General features: G+C 54.3%; 1 protein-coding gene across 1 annotated transcript in view; it reads left to right on the top strand.

Annotated features, from left to right (window-relative positions):
- The window catches only part of LOC109293501 (uroplakin-3b-like), a 15,484-nt gene extending 8,301 nt beyond the window's left edge, over positions 1 to 7,183 (top strand). Inside the window, exons 3-6 of the mRNA XM_019511477.1 lie at positions 1,525 to 1,747; positions 3,360 to 3,436; positions 4,151 to 4,280; positions 5,212 to 7,183. Coding sequence (XP_019367022.1) covers positions 1,525 to 1,747; positions 3,360 to 3,436; positions 4,151 to 4,280; positions 5,212 to 5,368 — 587 coding nt within the window. The 3' untranslated portion in view covers positions 5,369 to 7,183. The remainder of the gene's footprint in view (positions 1 to 1,524; positions 1,748 to 3,359; positions 3,437 to 4,150; positions 4,281 to 5,211) is intronic.
- The last annotated feature ends 4,644 nt before the right edge of the window (positions 7,184 to 11,827 follow it).

The following is an 11,827-nucleotide window of genomic DNA, read 5'->3' as shown; positions in this document are numbered from 1 at the left end:
CCTGCACATGATCAGTTCCCACTCTGGAGCATGGCCCTCAACTGCTCTTATCTCAGCCTGTTTACAATGGGCATAACTTCATCTGGCCTTTTGCAGACATCTGCCTCTGGGGCAGAGGTGCTCATAACCGCCCTGTGATATTCCCAGCCCAGCCAGTAGGGCCAGTGTTGCCTGCCAACTACCATCCACTCTGTTGCTGTTGCATCTTAGGTTCCCATCTGCTCCCCAGGCCTGGAACATTTCTATCCCCTGTGTATCACAGTCTACCTATATGGCCCTGCCGCCAGTTCATCAATAGGCTCCCTCATGTCCCCCACCCTGCAGGCTGCTCAGCGCTCTCCGTCCTTGTAGGGGGAGGGGAACACTGTCATTGGCACCCACAGGCACCAGTTGATATGGCCTTGCCATTCAGCAGACATGTTCCACTCTGGCTTTGGCTTCTCCTGCACAGCCATGCTATAAAGATGCAGGCAGCATTTGTGGCCATTGTCACAGGACAGTGCCAGATTACCCCAGGAGTTTTGCCAGCCCACACCAAACAAGGAAGACATGCAATAGGGATGCAGTTTCTCTACCAAGAGGCCTCTCAGGCCTGGGGTAGGTTTTTGCTACAGAGTTAACGTGGGTGGCTGAACAGAAGGGTTAGCCTGGCTGAGGTGCAAGCAGCCACAGGGCACAACACCATCTGTATTAGTGCACCTTCCCAGGACTGCCCTCTGAGCCCATCATTAGGACTTCCGAGTGTAACCCACGGTTCTGCAATAAACTGAGCTGCTCTGTGAATTGTGAGAAGGTTCATGTCTCCTTCTGGGCACACCGGGGGAATTGTGGGAAGACACTGGAGGAATGCGAGCATTCAAGTGATGTAACCTGTGTCCTTGCTGCAGATTACCAGCTCCAGTGGAAGCTGTAAGCAGGTTTTATCCTGTTTAGCCTGAGTGTAAAGCACCACCTAACTCAGGTCAGAGACCAGAGGAGGTGTTGGCGTAGTGCCCAAGGGAGAGCCCAAGTTCACTCTCCGCTGCCCACATGCCCTTTTTCAGGTCATAAGCCCAGCCTCTGCTATAGCTGCAGCAGCAGCCTCGTGCTTTTAGAGTAGACAGGTGCAAGCTGTAGCCTCACCTCTAGTCCTGAACAGGTGTAGTGTTTGCAAGTCTGCTGTAACCAGGACCTTGACCAGTCCTGAGAACATCCCTGCTCTGTGTGTGTTTCTAGCTATACAGTGTTTGGATTACAGATTTTTAGTGTGTTCATATCCCTAGGATCACAGTACCTGAGCCCCTCTGTGGCAACAGAGTTAGCCTCCCAGCATGTCTCCATGACATGAGGAAGGTTGAGATTTTCATTGTATCCACAGGCAACTAAGGCACAGAAAGGTTAAATGACAGCCCAAAGTCACCTAGGAAGTCACTGGCAAGGCTGGGATTCAACCCTGATCACCCAGGATCTTGGCATTGCTTCAAGTCTGCCTCTCTCACCCTTAAGCTGATCAATGCTCCCTCTCACCTCATCTTTAACCAACAGCAACCTCCAGTGTAAAAAACCCGACATCTCGCAATGACATCCCACCCTACCAGCGGCTCTCGACTGCTCTCCATTACATGACCCTGAGGACTAGCATCACCTTCTTCCCATGTCCTAGGAGCAGCAACACAAGTGTGCTCCGAGTGGGTAGTGATGCTTTCTGCAGGAATGACAACAGCCGGCAGCACTGCAATGGACCCCTGCCCAACCCTGGGCCCTACAGGTGAGGCAGGATGACCCCAAGGTAAATCAGCAAGGCATCACCTGCCTCCAGGGGCACATCCCCCATCATGTACACCCAGGGGGATGCAGAATAACCTCTTGGCAGTCTGTGGAAACCTTCAGTCAGTGAAACAGGCAGCTGGAGGCATGAGGGGGCTCAGTCCAGCTGTATATGGAGAAGGGAGGTTAGTGGGTTTTTTGGATTGCAGTAGGTAGCTCTGAAGAGCACCAGGCATAGAGCAGGGCCTCTATATGCTAGGCACTGTACAAACACAGCACAGAAAGAGGTCCCTGCCCCAAAGAGCTTACTGTTAAGACATTAAACATCTTTCATATCAAGGGCCCCATCTCTTCCCTCCCAGCCTTGCAAGTTCCCTATCACCTCTGAGCAGTACAGCATCTTGGACTGGACAGGCACCTGGATGGGATCATATGATCCCAGGTTTGATGACCCTTTTCTTGCCTGCCAGGGGCAGGGGGTCTGACTAGGTGGCCCACTGAGGTCCCTTCCGACCCTAGAATCTATGAGTCTGCACCTTGGCTGCATCTGAGTTTTCTCTCCCCCAGTTACTTCTCTCTCCAGCATATGCACGCTCTAAGGAGATTCCTGGTTCTTTTTCACCCACTTTATATGGCTGGGCTGACTAAGGGACAAGGAGGGTCAGTGACATTTCCAGGAGCCTTCTGGCTTCCAGTCCTTGGACCACAGGATTAGGGATCTCTTGCTTGCTAAGGATTTGGTTGCCTTAGTGACTCCTAGGCTCTTGAAGAACTCATGTCCCCGATGTGTTCCTGGCTCCTGTCCTTACAACCATGATGTAGGTGCCACCTGAACCTCTTCAGCAGGGGGAGGGAAGATTTCTCCTCCATTCTCTCCTTCCTACTTATTCTGGCAAGTGATCCCACAGGACCTGAGATGCTTCAGGGACCTTGAGCCTGGGATTTTTTTATGCTTGCTCTCTCTAGTTTCCCAAAGAGCAGATTGGAAGGGGGCAAGATCACAATCCATTTGTTCCTACACCACGTGGCTTCTGAGAGCAGGGGCTTCCTTCATGCTCCCAGTCAGAGTGAGACCCAATAGGTGGACACTGAAAATAAACAAATGCATGTGAGAAATATGGAGGAATGTTTAAATAGGGAGGATAATTAACTGCTGGGGATTGTCCAGCACTCAAGAATCACTATCTGTCCTTCCAAAAGAAATGTCACAACTCAAAAAGAAGCCACAGCCTCACTCCAGTAATGAATGATAAGGCTCTGTGGCCTACAGAAGGGACAATATCCGTCCTTTCCAGCCTTAAAATTCAGACAAGATAAAAGCCCAGAGCATCTGCTGGTCTCACACACTACAGCTCCTTTAGATCCGGCACAGGTCCATCACTTCACACCAGCAGAACCTCAGCCCCTCCAGTAGGCAAGAGTCTTGGACTGGCTAACATGGACAGACCCAGGGATTGCCTGTTAAACAGGATGTTTTTTATCATGGAGCACAGGGGCCGTATCTGGCTTTGCAATTTGCTTCAGCATCTCTGGCGCCAAAGGGAAAGAGGGGCTGGATTCCAGCTAGATTTCACTGACCTTCTCTCTTTCCTCCACGCTCCCCCTCCCTTCAGAGTGAAGTTTCTCATCCTGGATTCCAATGGTGCCAAGGCAGAGACAAAATGGTCTGAAAGAATCACTCTGAAGCAAGGTAACACCAGCAGGACAGGGACCACTTACTAGTTTCACTGGTAGGGCTCTTGTTCCCTTTAAGCCCTGCATGTGCCTATTTGCACTGCCTGGACAGCACAAAAAATGACTGCAGACTGCCAGAGTTTGTAATGAATCCCTGAGAGCCAGCACTGACCTATGCCTGAAATGGACTTCCTTACAGGGTCTCTTCACAAGCGCAGCAGCCCCTTCCCCTCTCAGAAAGACTCGGCTTTTCATAACCCAAGTTTTAACTCCTGGGACTCACTTGGTCTCACTGACCGGTGAACCAGATGGAATAGCGCTGCCTCTACACATTTGGCCTTATAGCAGCAGTCCAGCATACACCCTGCATGACAACTGTTTTCCAGTCCTTAGGGGGAATCATGGAAAGGATGACACTTGTCAAACAGTCATGATACTGAACCAGAGAGGAAAGTGAAAGCTCAGCAAGGAAATGACTGAGCAGCACTGAGCACTACAGAGGGAACTGGGCCCCAGTGATCCCAACCTCTGCCATCTTCCTCCCTATTTCTGCTCAGGACCTCCCTCCCCTCCCAGACCCTTCCATATCCAGCTCCCCCCATAGCTGGTTTCTCCTCCCTTTGCACACCTTCCTCTCCATGCCTGCACTGAAAGCCTGCCCTGCGGAGGGCACGGCACTGGATTCAGTGCTTCAGGAGACCCCCTCCACTCCTCTCTCCCTCTGCTGCAGGCCACAGGTCAAGCACCATTGACACCTGGCCAGGGAGGCGCAGCGGCACCATGATTGTCATCACCGTCATCCTTTCCAGCTTAGTCGGCATCCTGACCATCGCATTCCTCTGCACAAGTGCCTATGAGTGGTAAGCCCCAAGGGAAACGCAGAGCAGCCCAGCTTTTCTGCTAAGGGAGCGATCTGTCAGCCTGAGCCAGTGGGACCCTACGGGCCCCCCCAGCACTTGGTCACCTCCTGTGGACTGCCTCCCCCTGGCTGGTGTGAATGGGTCTGGCTGGACCTGGGACCCTCTGTTGCTCTCTTGGGTGACCCATGGTGCCCACAGTGCCCAGCCAGCTGTCTTACACCAGAGGCCTGTTTAAACCTGCCAGCAGGGACAGCGCAAGGCACTGGAGAGAACAGAAGGAGGTCTGCGTGCTACCTGGAGCTTCCCCTCTCCAGCAGTGGCAGGCCCAGCCTCTCCAGATAGACAGTCTCCTTTCTCCAGAGAGCAGCTTTCTGACTTGTTCAGTCCTAGGGAGCTGTCTGTGTGGAGCTTAGCTGGCACCAGTCTTTTCCCTTGCCTGCCTGGAGGTGTTTGAAGTGGCCCCATTGCTTTGCCTCCCTGCGCAGAGGCTTCCCTTCAACCGCGGCCCCACAAGAAGGCAGAGGGCACATCCCGTGGCAATCACACGAAGCATCCTCCCATAGTACTGCCCTTCATGCCATGACTCCATTATTCCCACCAGGCTCTTGGCCACAGGTTTCAGCTTTGCTTTGATCAGAAAACCAATTTTGGGGTTATTTCTTTTCCCAGCCATTTTCCCTCAGGAGCAGTTACCCCATTTTCCCAACCAGTTTCCCTCAGCACCTGGTGGGATGAGGCCAGGGTGGGGCCAGCTTGTCCTGGGGGCCTTCCTGCCCCACCTTCTCAGCTAGGCGGAGGGTAGTTTGGCCTCTGCACAGCCAGCAGCTCAGCCAGGTGCCGTGGGAGGGCCGGGAGGGGGTACTGTCCTGTTCTCTGTGCATCTCCCTGCGACTGACTGCCTCCGTGTTTACGGTCTCTTGGTCTCTTGCAGCTTTAAGCTCTGGCAGCGAGAGGATCCTGCCATGGCAGAGGAGCCGCCTGCCGGGTCCTTCAAGGGGCGGCGCTATGACACCCACCACATCCCTCCATCTCAGGCCCCACCTCAGCCCCCCAGCGATGTGCCAGGGTCCCCAGCTGCCTCCTCTTAGCCACAGCTTCCCTTGCTCCACGGTCCCCAGTTCACTGATGTGCACTCAGGCTCTACATATGGCTTCAACTTCCCTGCTGGCCCCTGACCCCAGCACCCCCACCCTGCTCCCCACTACACAGCCCCCATTCCTGCACCCAGCCCAGCACTGTATTCACACGCCCTGGGCTGCCAGGCCTCAATGGCACCAGGAAGGGAGGGGACCCCGCGCAGGCCCTCAGCTCGAGTCCCTGCCTTCCTGCTGTCGCTTCTACTGCCCTGCCTGGTTGCGGCTCTTGCAAACACACCACAGTCCTGGCCCCTGTCAATCAAAGGTCAGGCTCTGCTAACTCCCCATGCTGCTCCCCAGTGCTGAGCTCAGGGTTTGGTGCCCACCAGCTCCTCTCCACAGTTTGTGGCTCTCAGGATCCATTTGGTTCCTGGACCTATTGATGGGGCCAGAATAACAACAGGAGCCTGTGGACGGGGGTTGCTGAGGTGCGGATGCTGTCAGGTGTCCCTGGCCAGGATCCTGTGCCAGTGAGGCAGATGCTGTAAGCAGCCACAGTGTCGCTGACAGGGTGAGGCCACAAGGGGACAGCACAGCACAAGGATGCGGGGAGGCAGGAGGCGATAGCACGGGCAGCTGGATCCCCTTTCTGCAGAGCCTGCAGGTAAGCAGAGGAAGCAGCCCCGGGTGCTCCAGAGAAGGAGCCTCCCCTTGCCCAGGGCACATCCCTGGGTGCTGTGCTAGCCTGGCAGGTCCGCCTTGTCCTGTTGATTCTCTTGTCCAGGGGTGGTAACACTGTAACAAGAGCAAAGACCCTAGGCACAGAAAGGCCAGCAGCAAACCAAGCCCAGCCCAGTCCAGCCCAGCCTGATCTTCCCTCTGCTAAAACCCCAGCGCTGTATCCACAGTGTGGGGAACAGGCAAGGGCTTGCTGCTCTCAGTGGCTTTTCTCTCCACCCCAGCAGAGCAGAAGCTGCTCCAGGAGACAGGCATGGGCCTGGGCCTGACTCCTGGATCCAAACAGCTCTCTGAAGTTTGAGGGAGTCCAGACCTGGATTCTGCCAGTGGCATCTGTTCCTGGCTGTTTGACCCACAATGACCCAACGATGATCCAGGTTGTGACCTTATCATTCCCCTCCCCACAATGGCTTGCTCTTTACTCTTTACTCCCAAGCCCACAGGGTAGAACAGCAGGCTGTCCATAATGACTCCACCTGCGGTCGAGATGAAACCAAGGAGATTGGCTGGAGGCATGGGAGGTTCCCCTGCTCCAAAAAAGGCCCTTTCCAAAGCTCTGCCTGGTTGTCTGACATGTGACAGTCCTTCAGGGGAGCCCAGAACGGGCCCAACCAGCACAGCCAACACCAACAGGTGACTGGGGAAGAAAGCAAGCAACTTTCCCCCTCCACAGCCTATCCCCAGGGCTTCTAAGTCCAAGACAGTTATCTAGGTGAGATCTGAGCCATCTAGCCAGGCCAAAGTCTGGGAGCAAAGCCAAAGTCTCAGTTTAATGGCTACTGACATTGGTTTGTCTTACCAATGCTCTCAACTCAGTAGCCCAGCCAGGCTGTAACAGAGCTGTCCTACCTACCAGGAGATGAATCAGCCCAGCAGGGGTGCAGATTGGGGAACTCTAGGCCTCATGTAAAGGACCAGATACCAGTTTCCCTCCCTGGCCCCAGTAGGAAGTCATCCTCAGGGACCATCCAGTGGGCCAGGACTGTGAGAGGCTCAGCTTCCTGTACGTATTGCTGGGGGAAGGGGTCAGTCTTTATACAAATGATCTGTCCCCTGAGAAGTAAACTGTAGTATGGATTTTTAAAGTGCTGCATCTCTGTTGCCCTTTCTGACCTCTGCAACTGTCCCAAACCTTCCTGATCAGGGAGTGTCTAGGAGACAGAACTGCTGAGCACACACTGCAGGCACAAACTGCTACACAGCTCCAGCTCCATCTTCACCCAGCTTTGTTTACCACCCCACCAAACAATGTGGCCATGGTATAACTGCAAGAAAATGGTGCATTCCAGGAGCCAGAGATGTCATGAATGACATTTCCCTAACATGGCACCTTCCACCACAAGGACTTACCAAGTGCATTGGCATCAACTGGGTGCAGCAGCTGCTTGATATACAGCAAAGCTGCACAGCCAGGAAAGGCCTCAAGCACCCAGCGCTACGGAAGGGAGCCATGAGCAAGCTAAACTGTGTAAAGACACAAGCATCTTAGGCCAAGGAATGTCACGGCACTTTCCTGCAGGCGGGTGGATGTACAAGGAGGCTGGAGGGTGAAAGAGGCTCAGAGAAAGACTGAGCTGGAGGGGAAGGGGTGGCCTGTGTCTGAGTAAGAGGCAGGGCTACTCAGTGCTGGTGCAGCACTTGGAATGGGAAGAATAAGAATTGCACACATGCCCCATGAAAATGGGCTGTGGGGGGGTGCAATGCATCTCTGTGCAAGACAAAATGTGAAATGTCAGCCCTCACCGGTATGACCTCAGACAGCAACAATCATGCTGGCTAACGCCTTGCACAGGAAGCTAGAGCTCCCATCCTGAATCAGGAGCATGGGTGGAGACAGGCCAGTGCAGTGGGTATAGCACAGCCCTTGGGGGTCTCTGTTACTGACTTCCTATGTGCCCTTGGCCATGTCCCTTCCTCTCCATTTCCTGACCAGTAGAACAGGGACTACTGCAAGACAAGGGCTTAAACAAGCAGGAAAAAATGGTTTATTCCCTCTTACACACACAAACTGCATGCACCTATGTGCACACCTGCAAGCATGCTCTTAACACCCATGCACACTGTCACACTCTAATGGAGCCCAACCTTGTGCCCATACGTGGAGGGCTATGCGGTGGGGAAGAAGTGGGGCTGGGCCTGGGACTGGGCAGGGATCAGGAGGGAGCCAAGCTGACCTGGGGCTCCAGGGTTGTTGCCTGGTGCTGGTGCCCCCCGTGCCAAGAAATCTGCCACCCCTCAGCCCCGCACTGACCCCGGTTGCCTCCCTGCACCACCTGGGGGGGCCCAGACCTGGGGGCCGGAGTGGGGCCAGCCTCAGCTGTGCTGCTGGGCTGGAGGGGACAGAGCCCCCAGGACTCCTACGCCTGCTCCAAGTCAGTCCTAGGAGTGCACGGGAGCATGTGGCCCCAGATCTGTGCAGGCAGGGCAGAGCAGACTGCCTCTGCGGGTTGGCGCTGGGGCTGCACTTGGCTCTCCCTGGCGGAGGGGTGGGGGCAACACTGGGAGGGGGATTGGGGAGACTATGGTGAATTTCGGGGTGGCTGCAGCCCCCTCCCCCACGGTCCCCTCCCAGTGCCACCGCCGCCTGCAGTGAGAGCAGCCTGGCCCGGCCTGCAGCAGCAGCCTACCCTGCCCCACACACATCTGGGGGAACATGTCCCCATGCCTCCCAGAGTGTGCGTAGCAGCGGGAGCCATGGCCCCTGGACGAACTGCTCCCGGCTCAGTCCCGCACCCCTCCTCTAGCCCCAGCTCCAGGCCCGCTCCCTCCTCACCCCTGCTGCAGCCACTGGAAGCCTTTGACCAGTCTGCCTTGCTGCCCTACTGCTGCCCTGCATTTGTGGGGGCTATGCCGCGTTAGCCCGCCCCCCTTCCCCCACCTATGCTTGTGGCAGATGCAGTACTGCAAAGCTGACCCTCCCTTTTCTTCTTCTAAGGCCTCCAGCTGGGAGGTATCTTCCCTCTTTCAGGGCAGCAGGATCCACTTTACTCAAAAGGCAATCCACCCCCTGTCAGTGATCGGCTGCTGGGAGACACCCCCCATCGGCAATCTGGTGCCCCTCCAGACTTGGGAGGCACCAGTCGCCCATGCCTCCTGCACAGTCTGCCTCTCTCCTCAGCAGTACTCACTCCACAGTAGTTTCATAGTAGTTTGGGGTCAGAAGGGACCTGAATAGATCATCTAGTCTAACCCCTCCGCCGCTGGCCAGAGCACACGCTGGGATCACATGATCCCAGCCAGGTGTTCATCCAACCTCTTTTTGAATTTACCCAAGATAGGAGCGAGAACCCCCTCCCTAGGAAGTTGGTTCCAGATCCTAGCCACCCTAACAGTGGAGTGCCTCCTAATCTCTAACCTGAACCTATTCTCCAGCAGCTTCTGGTCATTGTTCCTCGTCACCCAGGTGCTGCTGGGGGGAATAGGACCCTTCCTATTTGCCTGCTGATCTCCCCTAATGAGTTTGTAGGCAGCCACCAAATACCCCCTCAGCCTCCGCTTGCTGAGGCTGAACAGGTTCAGGTCCCTCAGCTTCTCTTCGCAGGGCCATCTGCGTGATACCTCTCTCCACTGCGCTACTGAATTTTCCAGTAGAATTGCCCACAAGCCCTGTCTGTAGCAGTTCGTACAACAGGCAACGCTCTCAGCCGGCTTCCCCCGGTCAGGTCCTTGCTCTGAGGATAAGAGGTTCTGTGCTCCTGACCCCAGGCACTGCATCTGTTAGCCCCATGCTGCCCCGTGCCCATCTGACCAGAGTGCCCACACTCTCCACCGGGTGTGCCAAGCCTCCTGGCTGTGTGGGAGCCAGCTGGCCTATTTCCCCAGCCCAGAAAAGGCTTGCTGCCACCCACCTCAGACAAAAAACTGCTGGGGTACAGCCAGACTGAGACAGGAGCCCTTTTTTCTCCAATCCTACCTAGCCCAGTGCAGGCATGAAGTGGGCAGCCACCGCCCTCCCCCTCCCAGAGGCAGAGAGCCATGAAATGCCCTTGTCAGAGCAGGGCTGCCCTGCTGCCATACACCACTGCCTAAATTTCTCTGCACCTTCAAGGTGAGTGAGTCAGTCACTGCTGCAGGGCCCAGCCCAGGTGGTGGGCAGGTGCTCTGCAGCTCAGGCACGTCAATCCCCCCACTCCTGCTTTCCCCTTAAGGTGGGAATGGAGGTGAGGGGTAGGCCAAAATTCACATCAGCTTTGCTCACACACATCAGTGACCCTGGTAGACAGGAATGCTCAGGGAGGCACCCGCGCCTGCAAGAGAGAGGGAGCAGGGAGATGAAACATGGATGTTGTTCCAGAGCACAGGAGGTGCAGCCAGGGGGAATGGGTCCATGCAGTCATGCAGCCAGTGAGGAGCCAGGCCTGAGCCAATGGTGAGGAAGAAGTTAATGTCTAGGGAGTAAGTCAGTTCTGGTTGGGACCTTCCTGCCTGCCAGGGCTTAGTACAGCAAATGCGGTGCAAAGTGTTCCAGCCTGTTGCCATCTTCCCACCAGCTCCCTCAAAGCTGCCCCCAATCATCCATCTCCCTTTGCTCTCTCCTTTCTGATCCTCCACAAACCTCTCCCCTCATAGAGACGTCCCCTCCATACCACCCTACAGAGGAGTGGGGCTTGGTCCCCCATCCTGAAGAGTCTAGCTCTTGTGGTTACAGCCACTCTGGGGTCCCTGTGTCAGGTGCAGCAGGAGGGATCATTCTGCCACATAAGCATCCAACCCTCCACCTAGCACACAGCAGAACCAGAGCTATTTTCACTGTAATTGTTTTCCATTAAAAAAACACTGTTTTGGTACAGAACTGATATTTTTAGGGTGGAGTTGCATCATTTTCAACAACATTTCATTTGGAAAAAACTGATTTGCGAATAACCAAATACCTTGTTTTAGAATGAGGTGTTTTCATGTGAAAATGGGGGTGTAGGTTGTAGCCACATTGGGCTTTGGGTTCTTTGGGTGAATCTGGTAGCTTTTATTAGACCAATTTAAATAGTTGGAAATTCATGTGAAAATGGCTTTGTTTCCTCACACTGATGCCTACTAGTTAGCAGCAGCATTACTCTTCTGCTCAGCTGTGTTTCGAAGCTGGTGTCATACACTCAGAGAGAAGTAGGGCTGGATGGGACCTCCAGAGGTCAGCTAGTCCAGCCCCTGCCTGAGTTAGGATCATCCCTATCCAAACCATCTCATACAACATCATCTAACCTCTGCATAAGGCAATGTTATCTGCAGGGGCCTCCTCAACTTCCCGTGCCTTGTTCACAAGTCACCTTCTCTACAGTGGCAAAGGAATCTCCACGTGCTGGAAGGCTGGCTGAAGAACAGGCTTCTCTAGAAATCATGCTGGAAATCTCATGAAATCTCAGGCCTTTGTCAAAGTTTTTCAGCTCCTCCTGGATTCAGATGGGTCAGTCTTGCCCTGAGAACTGTTTTCCTTTTGGTGTTTTTGCTGAAACTGGGAAACACAGATCTGAGGGAAACCAAATAGACTCTAAAGCAATGGTTCTCAACTTTTATGCACTCAGGGTAATCATCAGAAAATGCCAGCTCTTAGGTTTACTTATTTTTTGACTATGGAAAATAATAGAGCAATTCTGTTCCAAAGAACTCAGAAATATTGGAACAGGGCAGAGGGTTTTTGGCATCATGGATTCCTATTGAAACCTTGTGTTTTCTTGTAAATCATGTCTGCACCCTTAACCGTGCTAGCATTGCACCCTGTGACACCCTTGAAAGGATCTC

This window comes from Gavialis gangeticus, unplaced genomic scaffold, assembly GCF_001723915.1.
Source record: "Gavialis gangeticus isolate Ggan-Ray unplaced genomic scaffold, GavGan_comp1, whole genome shotgun sequence".
In the NCBI taxonomy this organism is placed as follows: domain Eukaryota; kingdom Metazoa; phylum Chordata; order Crocodylia; family Gavialidae; genus Gavialis; species Gavialis gangeticus.
This window is presented reverse-complemented; position numbering and strand designations above follow the sequence as displayed.